At 53.8% G+C, this 23,911-nt stretch overlaps 1 protein-coding gene across 1 annotated transcript; it reads left to right on the top strand.

The window, feature by feature from the left end:
- The first annotated feature begins 13,072 nt into the window (after positions 1 to 13,072).
- PTTG1IP (PTTG1 interacting protein) lies at positions 13,073 to 23,177 on the top strand. Its single transcript, XM_027703884.1, has 7 exons — positions 13,073 to 13,145; positions 15,791 to 15,843; positions 16,837 to 16,945; positions 19,701 to 19,806; positions 19,913 to 19,978; positions 20,849 to 20,895; positions 22,391 to 23,177. Exons 1-7 carry the CDS (start codon positions 13,073 to 13,075, stop codon positions 22,432 to 22,434), a joined length of 498 nt encoding a protein of 165 aa, XP_027559685.1. The 3' UTR covers positions 22,435 to 23,177.
- The last annotated feature ends 734 nt before the right edge of the window (positions 23,178 to 23,911 follow it).

Consider the following 23,911-nt stretch of genomic DNA (forward strand, 5'->3'; position numbering starts at 1 on the left):
ACCCCTCCTCTCTCCTGAGATGAGCGTCCCAGCCTTGTCCTCATCCTGTCTGATGGCTCCGGGGCACTTCTCCTCCATCCCGGGGATGGGGATTGGGTTGGGGACTGGGATGGGGAGCAGCAGGGCTGGAAGGCACAGTGCAGAGCTGGTGGGATGTGGCGAAAGCCCTGCTGCTATGCAGGTGCATGGAGGGAAATTCATAATAAATGAGTTTTATCATTTATTATCAGCTATTGCAGGGAGGCAACAGTTTGCCAAACATGTGGGTGAGAGGAGGAGGAGGATGAAGAAGTCTCGTGGCTGGACATCCACTACTGCCTGCACACAGGGTGCCAGGGCACATTATCTCTGGTCTGGGCAGGCAGAGATCTGGCCAGAGCTGGTGAAATCCCTCCTGCAAGGGCTCAGCTGGCAGACACAGAGCCCTTTTCCCAAAAGAAATCTCACACCAGATGACACCTTTCCCAGATCAGGGCTGATCCCAGCTTGTGTGGGAGTGACACACTCGGGATGCACACCTTCAGCAATGCTTTCCAGTCAGCGGGAGTCTCCCAGGGCTTTCCAGATGGCTGGGAGCTTCCACAGATTTTCCAGCCATTGGAATGGCCCTGCAGGAGTGGGGTATGAATACTTTTTCCAGGCAGGGTGGCCAGTTCAATGATGAGAAACTGCTGGCCCAGAGAGATGCTGGACTCCCCTGCTCTGCCTTGACTTTGCTAATGCTCTGTCTGGACTACTGGTGAAATTCCCAGCAGTCCCAGACAAGAGAGTTTCATTCTTCTCCTGCATCCAAGTAGGTATCCCTTCCAGGGATTAATTAGTAAATTAAAATGGTAGAAAGACCAAATTATTATGATTAGACACAAGCCCTGGTAATAATGTCTCTCTCTTGCAGATCTGCATTATGTGCAGATTATGCACACATTCCCACTCCCTCAAAGGGCTGCAGCAGTGGATTCGCCCCGCAGACTGATTCCCTTAGTGGGACTCTGAGGTCCTTAGTGGAACACTGGGGTCAGATTTGGGAGGATGAGAGCAACTTATGGATGCCTTAACACTGATTTCCAAGCCTGGAAACCCTGACCATGCAACCCACAGTGCTCTGTACCTGAGGGAGAAGGAGAACCCCTTTGCTGGGGTGGCAGTGAGCATGGTCCAGGGGTGCTGGCAGCATCTTTGAAGCCTCTGAGCGCTGCCTCCGCCCACGCATGGGGGTAAAAGCCCAGTTCGGAGAAGTGGGAAGCACAAGGTGCCAGCATGGGCATGCTACCCTGGGAATTTGTAATGAGGGAATTTGTAATGCCCTCCTGGTCCCTGTCAGTTCCCAATACTCTCCTTGCTGTGCTGATGGCTCCCTGCGATGACCCACCGCCCACCAGAGATGCTGCAGCTGTGCCTGCCGGTGCCCCTCGGCAGTGCCCCTGCCAAGCCCTGCACCTCAAAGCCAGGGCTGGCCAAGCCTCGCTCTCCTGATTACCACAAGTAATGGATTAATTAGAGCTGCAGCCCCGTTTTCTATCCCTGTCCAAAAAAGCCATCACATTTTGCCTGGCAAAAATTTTTCTTCTTAAACCTGAGTCACTTGTGATTCCTTGTTCTGATGATCAGGGATTTCTTCTTTATCACTGGTTCTCCCTGACAGAGCCCAAACCCTGAGGGGATCAGCAGAGAGGGGGCTGAAACCCCTTCCCTGCCCACCCTGGGCACCTGGGCTCCCACAGAGATGGATGCTCTGCAAAGGGTGGGCACTGATCCTGCCTTATTTTGGGCACACCTGAGGGAGGAAGATGCCCTTCTCGGTTTGACAAGCAAAGGAGAGGTTAAAGTGCCTTTTCATCACCTGGGCAGGTTTGGGGGATTTTTATCAGCTCTCTTCTTGCTTTAACTCTGGTTAATTTCCTGTTGAAATGCTGGCCCAAGGCAATGCTGAGGTTGGCTGCTGACTCAGTTGTAGCACTGCTTCCCCTCCAGGGCTCTGTGACGTAGAGGAGAAGGAATCCCGAGCAATTATAACTTGATTATTTTACTGAACGTGTGATTACAAATGGGAACTGCAGAGCAATGAGCACTGCAGTCAAGATAAAATTAAAATGAGCCCAGACTCCCCTGGTCCCAGCTCTTGCTCCAAAGACAAGCAGCTGCTTGGGAAGCATTTCACACCCCAGTTATTTCTCAGCGACCACAGGAAAAGTGGCAACCCCCCCACAAAACACTTCAGAAATTTCCAGGGTGATTTTTTTGTACAGTTCTGCTTGGCAGCAATGTCCTGGGAGAAGGATGAGCTCTCCAGCTCCTGCTCATGGGAGGTTGCCAGCATTATATTAAGTCTCAGTAAGCCTGGAGAGAGGTAGATTAGGTTGGAAATTAGAAAACACTGCGGGGATGGGATATGCCCCAAGGGGGACTCAGCCTCAGAGCCAGGAGATGCCATTGTGGCTGAACTGGCCTCTTCCCAGCTGCTGGTCATGGTGACATGGGTGTCCCTGGGCATTGTGCTGGGGCTCCTGCACCCAGCGAGCTGAGCCAGTGGCAGGACAGTCACCCGCTCCGCCACTTCCACTACTGTGGATTTTCCCAAAAAACTTGGTGTCACCTCAGAAGGCTTTTCCCGACCTCTTGCATTGGGGTGCTGAGCATCAGAGAGGAAACAACAGCATCTCGGCTGCTGGCTGCCAGCTGACTCCATCACTGCCTCTGTGCCTAGAGAACAGCCTGCACAGCTCTCCTCTGGAGAGCACTTCGAGGCAGGATGACACACTGGAGGGTGAAATATTTCTGATTCGGCAATCCATGGGGCTGGCAGGCAGCAAGTGGGAGCTGCAGCGATGCAGTCTGAGGAAACACATGTAGCAGTGCCAGCAGCAGCTCTCCAGAGCTGCGCAGCTCTTGCCCAAGCCCAGCTTCCACAGAGAGCCAGCCTGCTGTTGGGGAAAGATGGTGTGAGTGAGTCAGGGATTCGAGTGAAGTGGCATCTTCCTGAGGCTGGAGAAGAACTCCACACCAAGAGCATGGAGCCTTGCAAGCCTCTGGCTCCCTCTGAGCCCGGGAGCTCAGTGCAGGCTGGGGAGACCCAGGTGGGAGGGAGCTGAGCGACTGAGAGCAGTGCTATGGGGCAATAGTCAGAGCACCCAGAGTGCTTTGAACTTCATTCCTGTTCTGTTTCCCCTTAGGTGACCTTGAGCTTGCAGAATATGATCACAGAATCATAGAACCACTGAATGGTTTGTGTTAGAAGAGACCCTAAAGGTCATACAATTCCAACAGCCTGTCCCCACAGGCAGAGACACCTTCCACTAGACCAGGTTGCTCCAAGCCCCATCCAACCTGGCCTTGGACACTTCCAGGGATGGGGCAGCCACATCTTCTCTGGGCAACCTGTGCCAGGGCCTCATCACCCCCATAAGGAAGAAATTCTTCCCCAAATCCAATCTGCCCTCTGTCAGTGTGAAGCTATTCTCCCTTGTCCAGTCCCTCCCTATCCTTGTCCAAACTCCCTCTTCAGCTCTCTTGCAGCCCCTTTAGGTACTAAAAAGTTCTCCCTGGAGCCTTCTGTTCTCCAGGCTGAACAATCCTCACCCTTTCCTCACAGGAGGGGTGTTCCATCCCTCTAATCTGGACTTGATGATGACCATGGTGACAATGCAACAGCTCAGAACATGAGGGTGTCACAGCATCGTGGCATCAGAAACCATTGGCAGAGAGTGCCAGGGATGGCCACACACCTGAAAGGCAGGGTGCAACATTGCACCTTCCCAGCCATGTCCCAACCACACAGCTCCCCAAACTACATGTTGGCAGAGCAAAGACAAGAGGGATGCCTCAGCCCAGTCAGGCAGGAGGTGCTCTGCCTCTGGCTGCTGCTGTTGTGTTATTAAAACACGTAGAAAACTGCCACATCTGTGTGCCCAGCAGTTCTTTTAGCATGGTGAAAAAATCCCAAATTTAACAAAATATATGGAAACCCCCCCCCTTGTACAAAGATATCATTGTACCATCTGCAACCTAAAGCACCCAGTGCTGTGGGTGACAGCTCACTGCACACCCATGGGCGCAGCTGGGTGTCTCCATCACGGAGAAGGGAGGTAGGAGGAGGACAGGGGAAGAGTAAAAAGCAAATTTGAGGGGCAGGAGCTCATGCAAAGGCAGAGCCACGGCTCCATGCCCTTGGGGCATGCGTGGGAACAGCAGGGTCCTGCCTCCTGGCTCCAGCTGCTGCCTCACTCAGAGCGTGTGGAGAAGAGCAGGGAAGGGAGTAAAGGAGCTGTCAGATGTTGTTAGTGGTGTGGCACCTCTTAATAAGGCCCATCTGGCTGGAAGGCAGCAGGTCCTGCAGGATTTCTGCAGACCTGATGGCAAATGCTTCTGCCAAGGTTTTACAATCAGCATTAATAAACACGCTGGGGCAGCGTTTGGCACCACGAGCTCAAACTTCCCAGGATGAGAGCAAGAAAAAAACCAGGATTACTACAAAAATCCTCACTGCAGCGCAGAGCTCCTGGGAAACTCATTGCATCTTTCAGGATGTGTGGATCCCACACACCCACCCAGCTGCGGGGTCACTTCTGGTCGTGTACCTAGTTCCCATGGACACCCCATCTCACCGGGAATGTGCATATGAATCCTGCATCCTTAATCAAAAGGCTGAACAGGTTTTCCACCAGCCTTTCAAACATGAAGAGCCAGCGGGCCTTTATCCAAATCTCTATTCCTTGTCCTGCATCGCTGCACCCCAAGGGACACAGGTGGCTGTGTGGGACTGTACCTGTGGCACGGCAACTCCTGTTCACAGGAAAAGGGGCTGTGAGAGGACTGCAGGGATGAAACTCACTGTGACAAACCCATGTGTCACCTCAAGGCACCACGTGTCATCGGGCAGCGGGCATTCCTAGGGCATGATGGCACCACACAGCGTATCTGGGAGGGAACAGCTGGGCCTGTAGGTGTGGAAGAGCGGCAGAAAAAGCCCATGTGATTCGGGAAATGCCGCATTTGGGGATGATGAAAGGGTAGAGCTGCATCGAGTGGCTATCGATGAATCACAGGGCTGCAGGGAACACTCTGGTGGGTGTTGAAAGCGCTCTGTAAAGCTTGGCTCAGCTGCAGCAGGCGTTTGGGCGTGCAGGAACGTGCTCTGCTGCCTATTCCCAGCACTCTCCCACCAGAGCTGGGGAAACACTGTGGGGTCAAGGGGAACCAAAGGTGGCGGTGTCCGTGGGGGACCCCCACACACTGCCGACCCCGAGGCAAGGGAAGGGACCTGCATGTGGGTGCCTTGGGATGGAGCATGTGGTCCGAGCATTGCATGCTGGTGGGAGCCAAGCTTTGCCAGGACAGCCCTGCCCAGGGGTGCTTATTTGGTGCCAGGGGCTCAGCCACCCCCCAGCTCCTGGGCCCTACAGAGTCCCCTCAGGTGAGTTGGCCTCTCTTAACTGAGCAAAACTAAACTTTCTTCATTAGAAACTCTATTAGGTTGAGCAGTCTGGAGCACCAGGCTGCAGGGGACACTGAGTCTCCCTGCTGCTGGGGATGGGGAGGTCCCAGAATCAAACCATGTTGAAGGCACTGATCCTGCACATCTGCACAGATGCCCTTTGCGTTACCCCCACAGGAGGTCTAGCCTGTGTCCCCACTGAGGCTCTTCTTCCCCAGGGTCACAGTGCTGTTCCCAAACCTGCCCCACTCTCCCTGAGGGCTGGCTGGAGTTCTCCTCGCTGAGAGCAATAAGAAGAATCACTTTAAGGACATACTTCCTTAAATCCCTTAAACTCCTGAATTAAAATAAGGATGTGGGATTTAACTTGGAAGGTTTTGAAGGAGATATTTTCGTTATACATCATCATGCATGTCACGAGCCTCAAATATTTGGAAGGGCTGTATAAATAACTGTGTGATCACCTTTTCTCAACTGGCTCCTGCCTCCGTCTGTCCCACAGCTGCCATGGAGCAGGGAAACGTGTGTGGCACTCAGGAACCTGCAGGTTTACTCTCAGTTACTTTCTGGATTTCCATGAGAGATGCTGTCACAAGCCTTGTTTCATCTGAAAGGCATGAGAGGAAAGGAGAAGAGAGGAGAGGAAAGGAGAGGAGAGGAGAGGAGAGGAGAGGATGAGGATCAGGACCAGGACCAGGACCAGGGTGCACAAGGGTGCTGCTTCCCCAAGCATGCCTCAGGCACCTGCAAACTGTTAGGACAAAATTGTTGGCACCAAAACACCATCACATTACTGGGATCTACACCATGTGCTGGGCAATGGTTGTGTAAAGCCCAGAACTCCCAGATATGAAATCATAGAATCATAGATGGGAATTTTCCTGACATTTTCAGTGAAGAGAGAGGCAAAATAAGCCAGAAGCTGTTTCCCACCTTGACAGCTGAACCAGCCAGGGAGACCTGGGGACATGACTTGGGGTGCCCCACATCCTCCTTCCCATCACCCCAGACCAGCAGCTGGTCTGCACCCCAAAAACACGCTCCAGGCCCTGGGACCTGGGGCAGGGGGCAGCTCTGCTGCTCTCTGGGTGATTTTTTTCCCAAAGCTACATCAAGAAGACATCGCTATTAAAAGACCTTCTGGGTCTGCGACGTGAATCCTCAACCACAGCCAGCCAGCTTGTCTCATGTTCAGCTTAAACCCCTCCATGCCGGGCTGCTGGGGCTGGTGCTGCAGTCACCAGGAGAAGAGAAATGTTTGCCATATGCTGAGGGATTACTGTATAAAACTGAGATGCTTGGCTGCACGCCAAGACACAGGGTTTCCAAATAGAGTCTGAATCCTGGACAGAAAAGTTCCAACTAAATATAGACATGACAGCCTCGGAGTTGACTTCTTGTTGTTTTTTTTTTTTTTTGGTTTGAGTTCACCTAAAATAGCATGTTGGGGTTTTTTTTGTGCCCTGTCGAGGGGGCAGGTATAGGCATGTTTACAAACAGAGTTACAAACCCAAGGAGATGGTGGGATGGGAACCTTACCCTCTGCTCTTGCCTACCCTCAGATGGTCCTGAGGGATGGAGGGGAAGCGGGTGCAGAGTACCTGGGCTGCCTCCAGAGGTGAGGTCCTCTTCCACACACCCTGCCCAGGAAGGTCTATCAGCCTAAAAACCACTGCCAAAAAAAAGAGAGTAAAAAAATTTGGGGCACATGATGACACAGGGGACAAGACAAGTGGGTGGCACCAGCGGGGGCTCACTTGCACGTGGCTCAGCAAGGAGGAACTTCACCGGGTGCATTCAGCAGAGCCAGTCCTGCTGCTGGGAGCCAGGAGTGATGGGAAGCTGAGAGAAACTCAGCAAGGAGATGGTGCTTTCACTTGGAAAAGGCAGTGTGGATTTCCTGGGCTGCCAGCCCTGCTCACACCTTTTGGAGACGTGGGCTGGATTACTCAGCCATAAGACCCACTGGCAAATGCAGCAACAAAATCAAAGCCCAGCACTGGGATGGAGCAAGGGGCCGGGATCTCAGTGGCTTTGGGATGCAGCTACTCCAGGTGCAGTAAGTGAAATACTTTTGCAAAAGCCCATAGAAAAAGCAACAAAGCCTAAATATCTCGGACGGGAAAGCAGGCGTTGGATGTGCTCGTCACACCCGGCATGGAGTGTTGGGAAGAAGCGTTGGAGGGAAAGTGGAGAGAACTCACGAGTCAGCCATGTGCACTGGAGGCAGCGGGATGTTGGAAGCTCTTTAAAGGGTTAGGGGAGAAAACTTCCAGAAACCTGTAAGTTGTTGGCTGTCTAACATCATATATATATACATATATATAAGAAATACAAGAAAATATCTTTAATAACCTTGATGAGAGAGAGGAGGTGAGACAAGCCCCTACATTGTACATGGGCTTGCACAGTATCCTCAAGAGCTTTCCAACACCTTTGCATTCAAGGCAGGAATTTATTTAAGGGTTCACAGCTCCTAGGACACCTGATAGGGATAAAAATCAAGCAGATGCTTGAGACAGACCTTAAATGAGGGCAGCCCTAGAAAACATAGGAGGTCTGAGTATCAAAAAATCAGTAGTCTGAAAGGAAAAAAAAAAGGTTTAAACTAATATAGAAAGGCAGGAAACTGGACGAGGTGTGATCCCACTGCAGCAAAAGAGCTGCCGGGAGGGAGAAGTCTGGCTCTGCAAAACTCCTGTTCCTAAACAACAGCGCTGGGGAGGTCGGTGACATGGAGGAGGTAGGGCTAATAATAACAAATACGGCCGGAGTTATACCTTACATAGAGAAAACTGCTCTGGAACTGGCTTTCTGAGAGCCCAGCAAAAAGCTTTTGTTTAATTTATGGGGCTCAGGCTATTTTTAGCCAGCAGATCCTTGGGGTTTTATCTGAGATCGCTGCTCTGAGCCAGCAGCTGGAACATTTTAATTGTTTGCTCTGGATTTGGGGTGGGTTTTTTTCCAAAGGGAGAAAGAGGAAAGCAGGTACTGGGGTCTCCCGACACTAGCCCCTGCTGGTCTCCTGACACCCTTGGCAGCACCTCCCAGCGTGGGGAGGGCAAACAGGCTTCGGAGCAGCTCCCCGCCTCCTGGGAGACTTTTTGGGGTGGTGCTGGGGGGATCATAGGGTGAACCCCTGTCCTTCAGTCCAGCCAGGACTCTGCACTCATCCCCAGCCCCTGCTAAAGGCCAGCAACCAGCAAGCAAGAGCGTGGCAGGGGGACACCGTGTCTCCCTGTCCTCTGGTTGCTGCAGTGGTTTAAAAATAGCCTGGGCGGTCTGACAAGGAGAGAGCATCCCCTTCTTCCAGGAAAGCCAGAAGCGCTCTGGGCCTGGGAACCTGCCTGCATGCAGTGGGGGTTTATTTGTCAGGAAAGCCCTTTGGTATCTGCCTGGAGCGTGGATGCGAGAGGAGCCATCTGCTCAGGGACAGGCAGTGTTTACGCCAGCCCTGACGGACTCCGTGGAGCCTTGTCCCGGCTCCCATCACGCCGTTGGCACCTCTGCCCTGTTTGGAGCTTGGCCCCAGTGATGAATGCAGACATCTCTGTTTAGAAAAACACTGGCTCTGTTGCGCTGGGATCTCCCACGTCAGCTCAGAAATCCATCCTGGCCGGTGGCTGATGAGCGCTGGCACGGTGAGGTGACAGGGGTCTGGTGGGGTGTCCCTGCCATGCAGGGCACTGGGAATGCCAACAGCCTCTCCAGAGCTGTGCCCTGGTGCTGAGCACAGTGCAGCCAAAGGAGCCCGGGTTGGCAGGGGCTGGAGGGGACAGTGGGCTGGAGCCCATGGCAGAGCCACTGGCCTCATAGGCAGTCCCATCGTGGGGATACCACAGCACAAGAGAGTGTTCTGGGAGTTCCTGCTCCACCCCCAGCCCTCAGGACTCCAGGTGGATACTTTTCCCCAGGCTCACATGGAGGTGTTGGTGAGTTATGAGACAGAAAGGAGGCAATCAAAAGCCAAACAAAGCATCTCAGCTGGGCACATACTCTCAGGGGAGGCTGAGGTGCTCCAAGCCACTCATCTGCCTGTACTGACCCAAGGGGACGTGGGCTTGAGATTAAAAGGAAAACTTTGAAGAAAAAGCAAGTTTTCAACCTTACTTCCCCCACACACACCCCTTTCATTTTTTTCCCTTTTGTCTCCCTAAGAGTAACTCTTTTTCATTTGGACCCTGCTGACACAAACAACCCCAGGTTTTGGGCTGAAACACCAGCAATCACCTCTTTCTATTGCTGGCTGGTGTGGCAAGCTAATTTTAACCTTCCCAGCTCCCTTCCATCTCCTGGAGATTGTCCTGTTGCAGCCAGGGAGTGCTAGAAAATAGTGCATCGCCCACTCATCCAGCCTCCTTCAAGGGAAATATTTATATGATGCCAAAGAGAGGGTTTCCATGGCAGTGATGACTTTAGCACCGTCGCCTTGGAAACCACTTGAGGCCATCTTGAAGGGTTTGAAAATCCCCTTCAGAGACAAATAAGGAGAGGGAGAGGAAAGGCCACTGGGATTAGAGTGGCATTTCAGTCTCCCCCAGCTTGCCCGTTGGCTCTTTGCCCACTCTCGCTGCTCTGGGTCCTTGCCCGTGCCACTGGGATGCTCTGTAGCCTGGATGTTGCTTCATTGATAGACCCAGGACAAAGGAATGAGGTGCTTTGCAGACAGAAATGGTTCGGTTGATGCTTCCTCCTGCTTTCCAAGCCGTCTGGCAGCGGCTCTGGTGTCAGGGCACTGCTCAGCCAGTATGACAGAGCTTCCTCCAGCCCTGAAGGGGGCTTCAGGGAGACCCCTGCCTGCACTGGCTTACACAGGGGTGATACCAGTGCCTGCCCAACCTCAAGCACCAGCTGCTTTCAGAACAGCAAACACACAGGACCCATGTCTTTTTGATAGTCCCCGAGTCCTCACTACACACAACATGTCCAGTCTTTCTCCCAAGCAGCTGCCAAAATCTGAACCACATGCAGCAGGCAACTGCTGGCATCAGAGCGCTCGCCCGTGGCGGCGAAATGAAAAGAAGCCCAGTTCCCTCCTCTGTGTCACGCACCTCCCACAGCTCAGCCCCCACATCCCGTGGTTCAGCCGACTGAGCACCATCGGCCACTTACTCTCCCAGCCTGCAGGAGCTCTCTCACCAGCAGCCAGCCCATCTGGCTCTCAAGGACACCAGGAACATGACAGGGAGAGCGAAGCTTTCCTAGCAGACGGAGGATGAGCTCCACTATGTAGCTGGTGGTGGCAGGGGTGGACAGTGTCGCTGCTTGTTCAAGCTATGGGATCACTTTCCTTGGGATTTTGCTGAAAAATATTAGTCATCTTCTTCATTTCGTTTAGGACAATCCAAAATATTTTATTCTTTCTCCCTGAGGTGCCTCCATGCCGAGGAGTCAGTGATTCTCCAAGCCAGAGCTCTGACCTCGGCACCCCTGATGAGCTCTGCTGAGCATCTCCAGTGCTGCCTCCCACCTATGAGTACCTTCACACCACCCCACATCTGCCCCCCGGCCAAAATCAGCTGGTCACAAACAACCCAGCCAGCTTTCCTGCAGAGAAACACCCATGCAGTGCTTAGTCCCTCCATGGAATCCCAAGGGTGTGCCTGACCACGGTGCCGTTACCAGGATAGCTCATGTCTCTCTGTCCCACTGCCAGTGCCAGGCTGCCTGCTCCTGCCTGCACCTTGTGGGGGGCAAGGCGCATTTTGGGGGTGCCCCAGGCATGTGCTGATGGTGTCAGCAACCACGGGTCTACCTGGAAAAGCTTGGCCTTGTTCTGAATTAAACGTGGCTGAACCTGCCTTTGCTCTGGAGCCCAATTGCCCATCCAGCCTCAAGGGCCAGTGGCTGCAGGTGTCACTGCAGAGCAGGGGAGCAGCAGCCAGCAAGGGCACAGCACCCTGTGGTACCCATGGGTGCAGCACTGGAAGCAAGGACAGGTGCACTCGTAGGAACTATGGTTTTGTCTTGCTGCTGCTGCCAAGAAGGCCATGTAGTGATACTCTCACCCCATTCCCAAGGGATCTGGGATAAGAGCAGATCAGCCCAACGAGAGCAGCCCTGGACATGCAGCATCACAACCCTCCTCACAGTGACTGTGGGAACCCATTTCTTTTGGGCTGTCTGCATGAAGTGGTGTGGAGCTCTGGCTCCAGCACAGGGAAGTTCTCAGTGCACTCTTGACCTGCAGAATGTGAAAATCCCCATTTATACTGATGCAGCTTCTCACATCTTGAACATTGAACACGTGGGCGTGAGGCCAGAGGTGCCTGGCTTTGCCCAGGGTAGAGACTCCTAGCATTCTGTGTGTCACGAAATTCATGCCTGGCCATGCTGACCAAGGCATGAGGCTGGGATGCAAAGGATGGAATTACAAGGGTAAATATTTATTCATTGGCATAAGATGTCCCAGCCAAATCAGGGCACCCAAACGTGGTTTTACATGGGGTTCTCACACCCATCAAATGCTCAGGTACAACACGACTCGACTGAGCACTAACACCCACACTACCAAACCTCCAATCACAGTAAAACGTGGCAAAGCCGCCCCGGTTTTGCAGCGTTCTGCTGCTTATCTATCGATCCAGGTGTCCCTGAGTCCCTCTGGCTGCAATGACCGATCTGGGACACCGGACGATGCTGGGAGGGTCTCAGAGCCCTGTCGGGACAGCTGGGATGCTGTGGTACCCTGGGTGTCCCAGGGATAAACCTATTCTTTATCCTTCAGGGTCTGCTCTGAGCTTCCCAGCAGCAAAATCCTTCTCTCCAGGGCCGGGTTGTCCTTTTGTTTGTTTTACTTCAGCACGAACAATAGCAAAGTCTCCAATAAAACTCCACTACCGCATCACATCGCAGTGTGTCATGAGAACTAATATGTATTTTAACATCAACGTCCTTCCGTGCTATCAAGTATGGCCAGTCTTCGCAAACGAAGATTTTGGGAAAGGTCTTTTTACCTTTCAAGCCTGTGCAATGGATTTTTTAGGTTAGACACAGCCTGCGCTGAACTGAGCCCACCCTTTAATCCTAAGGTTCATCTGCTGGGGCCAAGCGAGCTTGGACAATGGCAGTGAGGTCCTCAGGACGTTTACAGTGACCTTCTCATAGATGGATGGCCTTACAGGGCTGACGAGGTCCATCTGCCCGGGGGACCCCTGGAGGTCTAGTGGTTAGGATGCGGCGCTCTCACCGCCGCGGCCCGGGTTCCGTGCTATAAAGAGCGATGAATAAGCGCGTGAGGGGACGCGGGACCCTTTGGGGTCGGTTCGCGCAGGGGCAGCCGGCGGGGCTCCGATTAACTCGGAGGGGATGCGGGAGGGCCAGTGCCCGCGCCCTCCTCCTCGTCCTCTTTTCTCCTCCTCCCGCGGGGGTCTGGCCCCCTCCTGCGGCCGGGCGCGGGGCTGCGCGGGGGCGGCGGCGGGGGGGTCCCTCCGCCCGCTGGGCTCCGGCAGCTCCGCAGGGGCGGCTCCGCCCGGGACTGCTCCTCCATCCGCCGCTCCCCCAGCCCTCCCTCCCCGAGCCGGAGGGGTCGGTCCCGGCAGCCCCGCGCCCCGTGGCCGCTCAGGGGCCGCCCCCGGCCCGCCCCCGGCCGGCCCTACATAGCGGCGCTGCCCGCCCCCGCCGGGCCCGCCGCGCTCCGCCATGGCCCCCGCGGTGCCGCTCTGCGCTCTGGCCCTGCTGGCCGCCACCGCCGCCGCGCAGGACGTGGCGGGAGGTAAGCGGTGACCGGGGTGGGGCTCTGGGGGTCCGAGCAGCCGGCGCTCCCCGCACGGCACCCCGAAGTCGTGGCTGGGCGGTTTCTTTGGACCCCGCATTTGTGGGATGTCCGGTGCGGGAAGTAGGCGGGCACCGCACGGGCTGCGCGCCGGGCACCCGCGGGGTGCGGGCGGCCACTGGCCAGGGCGCTGTGGCCACTCGGAATAGGGCCGGGCAGTGGGAGATGGGAGGGGAGGTCCTTCCCTGGATGGGAGCTCTGCAGGGTGGGATCCGGCGCAGCGTGGCGCGTCCCTCGGAGTTGTGGAAGGTTGAGTGCTGGAAGTGGGACTTTGCTCGCCACTTTTCCATCTTCCACTGCAATGGAACTCTGCGTGCCCAGAGAAGCTGTGGCTGCCCCATCCCTGGAACTGTTCAAGGCCAGGTTGGAGGGGGCTTGGAGCAACCTGATCTAGGGGAAGGTGTCCCTGCCCATGGCAGGGGGGTGGAACTGGATGAGCTTAAAGTCCTTCCCACCCAAACCAGTCTGTGATTCTATGATTTAGTGATGAAAAGGGCTCAGGTGAGAGCTGGGTATGTGTCCTGGCCAGGGGGTTCTTGCTGGGCAGCCAGGCCCCTGCTGATGGCCCTTTGGAAGAGATTCTCTTTCAGGACAGTGGAGACTGGCTGGGGCAGCCTCAACCAGGAACAAGATGGGTATCGTCAGGTCTGGGTGGAGAGCAGTGGGTGTCCAGCTGCCCCTCCTTGGTGGGTGGAGGATGAAGCATAGCCCCGTGGGTGCTGTGCCAGGTGGAGGATAAGCTGTAGCAATGGGTGGGGACAGCTGCCTTCAGGGTGTCCCAAGAAGTCTGCCCACTCTTCCAAGCGAGGCACTGTTCTCCATGTGATGATGTCTGCACGGTGGCTCCTCAGGGAGGAGAGTGAGGACCAGCGTATGTTTTGCTGTCTTCCTTCCTCTCCAAGGCATTCACTTTGCTCCTTTTGTAGCCAAGTGCCAAAAGCATTATCTGAGAGGTTTCTAGTACAGCAAGAGCTGCTGTCCCATCTCTGACCCTGAGGACTGCAGTGCTTCCTGTGCCATCCTGTGCGAGCTGGCTGGTCCCCCGACATGGAGTGTTTGGAAAAACTCCAGTCCTGCGGGGTCCTGGAAGCAGCCCGTTCCCAAACAGCTGTAAGGGAGTGGCTTTGACTTAACGACTTGGAGAATGGTCCCCCAGCTGGGGGTGCCAGGAGAGGGGGAAAGCAGAGCCCATTTAAATCTACAGGCTCTCCTTTGCCCACCGCTGGCCTCCTGTGGTGTGGGAGGGTGTTTTGTGACTTCTGGTAAGAAAACAGTCTCACGGCAGCACAGGCTCCGTGATGCTTTTCCGGCCTCAGTTGGAGAAATGGGGAAGACGCAACTTCCCAGAGTGTTTAAAATCTGCAATCTCTGCCTCTCCGGGTGTGTAAACACCCTTATCTGAGCTATGTTAATCAATTGCCCAGTTGTTTGGAGGGCTGCCGGAGCATGTGACTGCTGACAGTGGGTCACAGCTGAGGGTTCCTGCCAGCTGGAGGGAGAAAATGCAGCTTTGCTGCTTGTGAGGGTGGAAAACAAGCACCTCTGGGACTGATTTCTTCCTGATTAAGGCGCTGCGAAGCAGCGATTCTTCATCCACCAGTAAGTGAGCAGTCAGGCAAATTGGTTTGAGTTTTGGTTTTTTGAACCGCTGTCAAACAGGCTTAGACTCTTGAGCAGGGGTGAGTTTTAAATGGCTGATTCTCAAGGGCTGGCAAATCACCCTTCCTGAGGATCTGGGGGAGCATACCAGAGAACTGCAGGTGAAAATGCTGTAAGAAGACTTTCCCCAAGAGCTAGCACTGGTGGGAGCTACAGGTGAGCCCAGGAGGGTGTCCAGACTGGGCCAGCTTGTCCTGTGTTCAGACCTGATCCACTTCCCTGCCTAGCTGACTGCATTCCCTGGGGGATGCCATCATCTGTGATGCCACTAGTCCTGGGAGCCACCTGTGTCTACAGAGCTGGGGTCTTCCTCTGCCAAATGGGGGTGGAATCAGGGTCTAACTGGGCACAGATTTTGGCTGCAGTGCTGCTCCCATCACCCAGACTGCGCCCTGCTGAAGGAAGATTTGGATGAATTGGCTGTGGCAGGGTACAGCCCTCATGTGCAGCAGGAGGGCTCCTGCAGGGACTGTAGCTGTGTGTGTCCCCTTGTGCTCCTGTGCTTCTCCTGGTAGTAACTTCTGTGTCTGGGGCTTATTTGCTTGAGCTGCTCCATCATCTGGTGCTACAGGACTGCCCAATGCTCGCCCTCATCCTCACAGAGTCCCTCTGGACTGACCTCAGCTGTGTCCCCTGGCTGCCCTGCTGCCACAGCAGATGCACAGGCTTTTAGGGAAATAAAACCCAGGAGAGGAACTCACAGCTCTGGGCTTTGGGTCAGCAGGGCAAGGCAGGTGAACTTCCATTAGCATTTGGGCCTCCCACTGTGACCCCAAACAGAAGCTGGCAGCTCTTGCAGAGGCAGCATGCATTTCTGCTGTCCAGTGGTAGGCAGAGCAGCGGGCAGGAGCAGGCTCACAGGAGCCCAGGGTTTTAAACCACTGAAGCTCTTCAAAGTCCTGAAATGTCTTTTTTCCTTCGCATAGATTGTCGCCAGTATACGAACAGGAGCTGTGAGGAGTGCCTGAAAAATGTCACCGTGAGTAGCAGCAGTAAGACTCCCAACCTCTTGCAATGCCTGAAAACGTAATGTGGGCTTTGCGGGGCTGTTACAGAGCAGTTTCCCTCCTGGAGGGGGCTGTCCTCTGCCCTTGTCCCAGACAGGCTACAAATTCCACTGATCCATAATGGTGAGAGCACCTCCTGGTACTCTGGGAGGAGGCTGCCAGAAACTGCTTGGGTTTTGTTGTATGGCTTTTGAATGGAGTAATGGAATTGCTGAGCTGCATTTCACACATGGGGGACACACATGGAGAAGAAGCTGAGTGGGCTGGGCTGGACTGGCTGGTGAAGTTGCCTCTCCACCAGTCTGTGGGTGCTGTGGCACTGGGTGGATGCAGGATGTGTACCAGTGTCCTGCCAGTCTCCGCTGCCTTATCTCTGATATCAGCAAACTTGAACTTGAGTCAGATCTTGCAGCTGATGTAGCCAGAACCAGTTTGACCAAACGCAATGGAATGCTGGGGTTGGAGCCACCAGGAAAGGCACATGCAAAGCCCTGCAGGGAGTCTGGCTGGGCACACACACACCTCTCCTGCTCACCAGCTCTGTGTGGACTGCCTTGTCTCAAAGGCTTTTTTCTTGTCCCAGAATAAACACAAAGGATTTGGTTATTACTACCATTGTGCAAGCCATGGTGGGATCCTTGGGGCTGTCCTGTTCATGGCCAGTATTTGACTAAATGATCCTTGTGAGCCCCTTCCAACTCAGGATAGTTTACGATTCCAAGCCATGAGAAGGATTCTCAGCATCTTTACTTGCTCTAAAACTCTGCATTCCCCTTGCCTGCCTCTCCTAGTGTGGCCTGTGCTGACACAGCTCTTACTCCCAAGCATCCCGTGGCTGCCGGGTGGTACCTGGCTCTTGGGAGCTGGCAGCAGTGGCCCTGTGCTGCAGCTGCCAAAGCAGAATGTGGCTATTGGCAGCACAGTCATGCACCAGTAACGCTGTGCTACCTGGTTCTGTGTCCTAGTGCCTCTGGTGTGCCAGCAGCAGGAAGTGCATGGAGTACCCCGTCCAAAGAATCCTCCCCCCGGCCGACCTGTGTGAGCTCCGCTCTGCGCGCTGGGGAGTCTGCTGGGGTAAGTGCCTGGCGCTGCAGTGATGACTGTGTGAGTGCCTGCTGCTGGTGGGAGGTTCCCCTGCCTCCCCATCTCGCTGCTGGTGTAGCAATGACAGGCTGAAGTCAGTCAAGGTTCTGCAAATTTCCTCAAGTGTGGGCGGGGAAGCAGAGTATGAGCAGTTCCCTGCCTTCTGGCGAGTAGGACCTGTGGGGATTTAGCTACTCCAAATACATCCCTTATGCTTTGGTGTGATGAGGCTCCAGACGTGGCTAGCGCCTGGGAACAAGAATGGAAGGTGCTCTGTGGGCAGGTGCCTGTGCAGCCCTTCCTGGTGTCTGAATCCCAGGAGCTCTCTCCTCCGCACCCGGCACATCACTCCGTGTGCTCTTCCTGGCTCTTCGTGTCTCACGGTGTGGCTGCTGTCCCAGGTGGGCTCCTGGGACCAGAGGTGTGACTTCTCTGGAAGCCTGTGTGTGCTTCTAGCACTGTGTGCGCTGTGGTCCTGGTCAGCTCTTACCCACCTGAGAAAACACCCTTTTCCAAATCTACCCTTGCCTGTGCAGGTCCTCCAGGAGCTTTTTCTGGTGGACAACTGACTCTGGTGTTGGCTGTCTCTCCTTGCTGGTCTGTTTCCTGGAGAAATTCTGGAGAAATTGGTGTCTTGTTTAGACCAAGCTTGGTGCATGCTCATTCTCAGACAGGATGCAGCTTTTGGGGGCTGGGGCAGGAAGGAAGCAAGCTCGGTTGCTCTCACCCATCCCCTTGATGAGGAGCTTGGAGCTGAATTGTGGTCACTTGTCATCTGCTGTGCTTGAGGCTGGGCTCTCTTCTCTGCCCACAAGAGTTCAAACCGCTCCCATGCCTGTGGAGAAGAATCTCCTCTTTGTGAGCCCTGCAGTGGTATGCTTTTCTGAAACTTCTGTAAGACCTTGAAATACTAGTTTTGATGTGAGTAGCTTCATAAAAGGTTCCATTATAGAAGAATGCATTCCTTAACTTGCAAAACTAGCTTTAGAGGAGATTAGTGCTGTAGGAGATTAGCTCTCACATGAGTCTGCATTTTTGGTATGTGTGACTTAGCCTTTATCATCAGCTGGAGGAGTGCCTGGTGCTCTGCCAAAGACCTCTCTGTGTGGGATGGGGGGATCTGAACCCCAGGCTCACCCTGAAAACCAGTTTCAGAAGCACTGAGGCTGCTGGAGGCTTTCAAAGCAATTTCAGTGGTGGAGTCAGCTCGGCCTGGAACTCCTAAAAAAGGATCTATTGAGAACAGATACAAGGAAGAAGTTTTTTTACAATGAGGGTGGTGAGGCACTGGCACAGTTTGCCCAGAGAGGTGGTGAATGCCCCATCCCTGAAAATATTCAAGGTCAGGTTGGACGGGACTCTGAGCAACCTGGTCTATTGGAAGATGTCCCTGCCCATGGCAGGGGGTTGAACTAGGTCCCTTTCCAACCCAGACTATTCTGATTCACCCCAATAAGTCTGGCACTGCTGGGTCCTGGCAGTGAGGGGACAGGCAGGCATCTTCTGAAAAGCCCTCTAATGCCCCAACATGCTGTGCTTTAGGCATTCCACTGGGCTCATGGCAGAACTGCATGGAAAAGAAGGGATCAGGAGTGCTCTGAGCAGGTTCGGGTGCACTGGGATTCCTGTAACCTGGCTGTTGTGTGGGAAATGGCTCTTAAACAAATATTTCCACAGGCTCAAGTCTCTGAACAGTCTGAATCATACTTGGAAGAAACTCCTCTTTGTTGTTGCCTGAAATCCTTGGCATTTAGATGTGTCTGTTTTGGCTGGTGTCTCTACTGCCATTACTGCAGAAACTGAGTAGGATGAGCAGGGCCAGGGCTCAGGCTCCTGCTTCACCACCACGTCCCAGCGGGTTTTGTGCTGTGTGTGGGTGACAGATCCCCCCAGCTCTGGGGAGACATGGCAGTGGGGTGCAGGAAGCAGCCCTCAGCCTTCAGCTGCTTCCAGCAGCATTGCTGGTCTCAAGCCAATAAATCCCAACAGATCTTGTCTCAGTTTGTCTCTTGCCCAAGGACTTCAGACACCCTGAAATGCTCATCTCATCATAGGTGACTTCTGAGGTGGCTCCTGTGGGCAGTAACTCCTCTCTATCAGAGGTTGTTCCTCAGCCCTGAATCCTCCAGTTGTTGTTTTTTTTTTCCCTTGATGGGTTACTGTTCACTGGATTAGAGATTAAGACAGATTTGCTCCTGCCAGAGGAGTTTGACCAGAGTACATTTCTTCTTGCCTTTCTTCATAGCCAGTAACTGAGCACTCCATTTAGCAACTACATGTACTCACTGGTGTGCATGTGTGGGTGCCAACACTTGGTATATCTGCAACTAACTATGTCCATTTGCTTTCCCAGGTGGTTACACACATCTCCAGCGCAGTGACTGAAGCTGCTGGTGACAGTAGCTGCATGTTCATAAATAGGACAAGAGGAAATGGTCTCCAGTTGCACCAGGGGAGGTTTAGATTGGGTATTAGGAAAAATTTCTTCACTGAGAGGGTGATCAGGCATTGAAACAGGATGGTCAGGGCAGTGGTGGAGTCACCATCCCTGGAAATGCTCAAAAAAACATGTGGCTGTGGCACCTGGGGACATGGTGTACTGGGGCTGGCTGTGCTGGGGGAACAGCTGGACTTGATGACCTTAGAATGCTTTTCCAGTCTTAATGATTCTGTGATCCTGTGATTCTATACTGCAACTCCAGACAGCTGTGTCTGTGCACTAAACGTGTTTTGTCAAATCCTTTAGTGAACTTTGAAGCCCTGATCATTGCGATGTCCGTGGTGGGAGGAACGTTCCTTATCATGTTGGGGGTCTGCTGCTGCTGCTGCTGTTGTAAGAAAAAAAGCAAAAAGCAAGTATCAGGGGGTTCCCTGTTTGCTCGGAGCAGCTTAGATACAGCCACGTGCTGTTGCAGAACTGAGTGCTGAGTGCCGCTAACAGGCTCTTCTGTCTGTCAGGCCAGACAAGGATGATGAGAGAGCAGCCAGGGAGCGGGAGAAGAGGCGGGTACGGCAGGAGGAGAGGTGAGTTTGTACCACAGGCCCTCAGAATGATTTGTCTCCTGTCTGTGCCATCAGTTGTGATGCCAGGAGGCATGTGGGGCTTGACACATGCAGTCAGTGGCTGCTTCAGCCCTAGCTCAAACACAAACCTCATGAGCAATGTTCTTCTGGGGTGACTTGGGGATGCAGCATCACACGAAGGATATCCTTCAGGAAGTATATTGAGATGCTGGAGCAGGTCCAGAGAAAAGCAACGAGGCTGGTAAAGGGACTGGAGCACAAGTCCTTTGAGGAGAGGCTGAGGGAGCTGGGGCTGTTCAGCCTGGAGAAGAGAAGGCTCAGGAGAGACCTCCTCACTCTCTATAACTCCCTGACAGGAGGTTGTAGCCAGGTGGGCATCGGGCTCTTCTCCCAGGCAACCAGCAGTAGGACAAGAGGGCTCAGTCTTAAGCTGTGCCAGGGGAAGTTTAGGTTGGATATTAGGAAGAAATTCTTTACAGAGTGATCAGCCATTGGAATGGGCTGCCCAGGGAGGTGGTGGATTCTCCGTCCCCGAAGGTTTTTAAGATGAGACTGGATGTGGCATCAGTGCCATGGTCTGGGAACCACAGCGGGGTTGGACCAAGGGTTGGACTTGATGATCTCGGAGATCTTTTCCAACACGGTTGATTGTCTGATTCTAAGTGTTGTGTATGAGACTCCCCGAGGGCTGCTGACATGCGTGGGCTCTGGTGGTCCCCAGTGCCTCCAGGAGGGTGGGAGATGGGAGGCTGAGCAAACCTGGCAGCCTGGAGCTCCCTTGGTTGGCAATAATCAAGGAGCTGTTGCTCTTCTTATTTGGTTTTGTATCACCAGTCACTGACTCATGGCTTTTCTGTTTTCTTCTTGCAGGAGAGCAGAGATGAAATCACGGCATGATGAAATCCGAAGAAAATATGGTACAGTGCTGACACGAGTGATTCAAACTAAGCTTTAAATGGAGCAGCCTCAGTAACTGTTCCTTGCCATTTTTATAGCTGTAGATGAGACCTGGCCAGCAGAGAAAACAACAGTCCCTGCTTCCCTTGTCTCAGTGAATTACTCTCTGGGAGCAAGTGTAGAGATGCTAGTCATGGTGTGTGAGCCCACACAAAAGGGCTCTTCCTCCTGGGCGGAGAAGAGGGAGTGTTTAATGCTCCCCAGAACTTGTGTCCTCTGAGCTTGCCACATGGGAGAAGTTGATGGGGCTTGACTGGAGGAGGGGAGCAAAAGCTGGGAGACACAGCATGATTGTAATGCTGTTACCCTTCAGGCACAGTAGCCCTGTGGCCAGGGAGTGGCTGGGGAGCCAGCAGTGTGGGGTGAGGGGCCAGCAAGGAATCAGAGTGCCCACAGCTCAGGAGCACAGAGCAGGCACCAGTTGCACCACAGAGCTGGTGTTCTGTGCTGGCAGGAGGTGGCTCAGTGCCCTGGGGGGCACAGGCTCCCTCCGGGGGCTGGACTGTCCTTCAGGTGAATCCCACAGGATTGGGCCAGGTGCAGACCTGCCAGAAGTCTTGGAAGGAAGCAGGAACCAGCCAGTTGCTCAGAGCCAGTGGAGGGGTATCTCCAGCCTGCCCTTTGGGGTGCTGGGGGCTCTGCCAGGGTCTGGTCATGGAACAGGGAGCAGTCGGGCTCGTGCACGCTGCACTTGGTAGTCTCTGGCTTTGGGGGGAAGGGCTGTAGGGAAAGCTGGAGACTCTTCCTCTTCCTGCAGCTGCTGCCTGCTGCAAGTCCAGGATGGGCAGGAGATCCAGGGATCTCCAGATGGGCTGGCTTCTCCAGGGAAGGAAGAGCAGGCAGAGTTGTGCCTGAAGGAGCTCTTGGTGAGGGAAGCACCTGCCTGTGGAAGAGCTGTGCTCTGGGACTGTCTTGCCATGTCAGGGCTCTGTCTTGCTGCAGCCTGACCCCAGAGTTTGCAATCTTCTCCTTTCTGGCTGTTCTTCCTCAAAAGTGTTGGGCTGGGAAAGCAGCCAACAGAGTGGCACAAAGGCTCATTGCTGGCCCTGAAGTTAGCCTGATACCCTGCCTTGCTGTCTCCTGATCTGGATGTAGGAGCAGTAGAGCAAGTCTAAAAACAGTTTTAATTTAATTTGGGTCTGGCCTCTCCGCTTGTCTGACAGAAGGGGTTTGCAGAGGGAGTGCTCTGGAAGATTAGTCATGCTGCTTTACCTGGACTGTACATGGACTGCCTGGGAGAGGAGTTTCCCATCAGGTCGAGTTTCTTAATTGTGCCTCTTCTTGTGCAGAAGAGGAGAGTGAAATAGTGCTGTGTGCTCAGCTCAAGTAAGAGCAGGTCTTATGGGAGGACTGCTGGATGATGCACAAACACAAATGACAGAGCTGTTACCAAGAACTGGGTTTCCCACTGGCCATGACTAGCTGTTGTCTAAATGAATCTCTCCTCTCTTCTAGGCCTGTTCAAGGAAGAGAACCCTTATGCAAAATTTGAGAATTAGCATCTCCAGACCCACCGACCCCGTTGAACAGTGCCTTCTGCAGAGCCAAAAGTCTCCAGGTTTCCCCTGCCACCAGGAGACCACCACTTCAGCTGCCACAGAGGATGAGCCAAATGCTTGGTGGCACCATTGTCCCCACTTTGGGTGCTCGATTTGCCCAGAGCTTTGCTCTTGCCCTGCCGGCACAAGAAAAAATGGTGGCAATACCAGACAATGGCACATTTCTTCTCACTCACCCCTGGGGTGGTTGCGGGATCCAAAGCAATGCAAGCAACAGTGCCCTTGTCCCTGGCCAAGGGCAAAAGTCACCTTTCACATCTCCCTTGCTCCTGCCACGCCAAATACCAAATACCCTTCACGCACACAGAGCCAGACTCTTCTGTTTGCCTATTTTCTTTTTTTTTTTTTTCTCTTCTAGTATATGTAAAAGCCAGCAAGAGTTTCCTGACTTATGGGTCAGCAGGAGGCCTTGGCTGTCACTCCAAAGTTCCTGCGTTTATCCCAGCACATTAGCATTCCTCTCTAAGAGCACAAGTTTCTGGTAATCTGGGGCTTCCAGGAGGAAGGTCCCACGTGAACCTTCTCACTTGCAACTAATCTGGGGAAATGCCCCAAATCTCCTACCTCTCTGTGCCTTTCTAGGAAGGTGGTCTTGGGCTCGATGGCCACAGCTCTTAGCAATACTGTAGGTTTCAGATGCATTTACAATATGTTGACTCAATATTAAACTGATTCGATTACTATCCTGGTCTGAAAGAGTTTAATTCTGTTTCCGCAGCAGACACAGGTTGGCAGTGATGGCAGATGGAGTCATCACTATTGCATGGCTCTGAGTCATCAGGGGTAGCTAGAGCAGACAGAAGCAAGGCTGCCTTGGGCTCTTGCTGGGCTTGAAAGGAAGAGTCTGTTCACAGAGATGTTCAGGTGTCAGGAAAAGCTTGAGATGGGAGTAATGCTGCTCTCTAAGGAAGGAGCTGGGTCTTCCAGCAAGAGCCTGGCCTGTGGCACCCCTGGGAGAGAGGCCTTGTCTGGGTGGGGTGACCTGGGGGGTTCCTGGCAGCTGCAGGCACAGACTGAGCTCTGTAAGGGACCTGGGGTGGGGAAGGAGGATTGGAGCCGACTGCTCCGATGTTCTGCACCTGACCAGAACTGGCTGTGCAGCTCCCAGAGCCCTGTGTGCAGGCAGGACACTGACTGTGAGAGTTTGGGCTGAGAAAAGCTGACTGTGGCCTCCTGCCAGGTGGGGTGACTCCTCAGGCTGCCGAAGCATTGCTGTGGGCTTGGATAAAATGCTCCATCTGCATTGCTCGGCTCATGGATCTCAGCACAAACTGCTCCAGCTGGACTTGTGAAGCTGAACTGGCTGTGAGCCCTCACTGCTTCTGCTGCCCTGCCTGGGCTGTGCTGGCAGCCAGGCTCTGGCTGGCTGCTGCCAGGATGCTTGGAGATGCAAGACTTGCAGGTGATTTTTTTTTTT

Source organism: Neopelma chrysocephalum, unplaced genomic scaffold (assembly GCF_003984885.1).
Source record: "Neopelma chrysocephalum unplaced genomic scaffold, ASM398488v2 Primary Assembly neopelma1_252, whole genome shotgun sequence".
NCBI classification, from domain to species: Eukaryota; Metazoa; Chordata; class Aves; order Passeriformes; family Pipridae; genus Neopelma; species Neopelma chrysocephalum.

What these genes read in the sequence shown, in the direction of transcription:
- PTTG1IP (XM_027703884.1), top strand. Translation starts at nt 13,073, where the DNA reads ATGGCCCCCGCGGTGCCGCTCTGCGCTCTGGCCCTGCTGGCCGCCACC. An exon ending in CGCGCAGGACGTGGCGGGAG is followed by an intron (nt 13,146 to 15,790) that starts GTAAGCGGTGAC and finishes TCCTTCGCATAG; the next exon opens with ATTGTCGCCAGTATACGAAC. An exon ending in AGTGCCTGAAAAATGTCACC is followed by an intron (nt 15,844 to 16,836) that starts GTGAGTAGCAGC and finishes TCTGTGTCCTAG; the next exon opens with TGCCTCTGGTGTGCCAGCAG.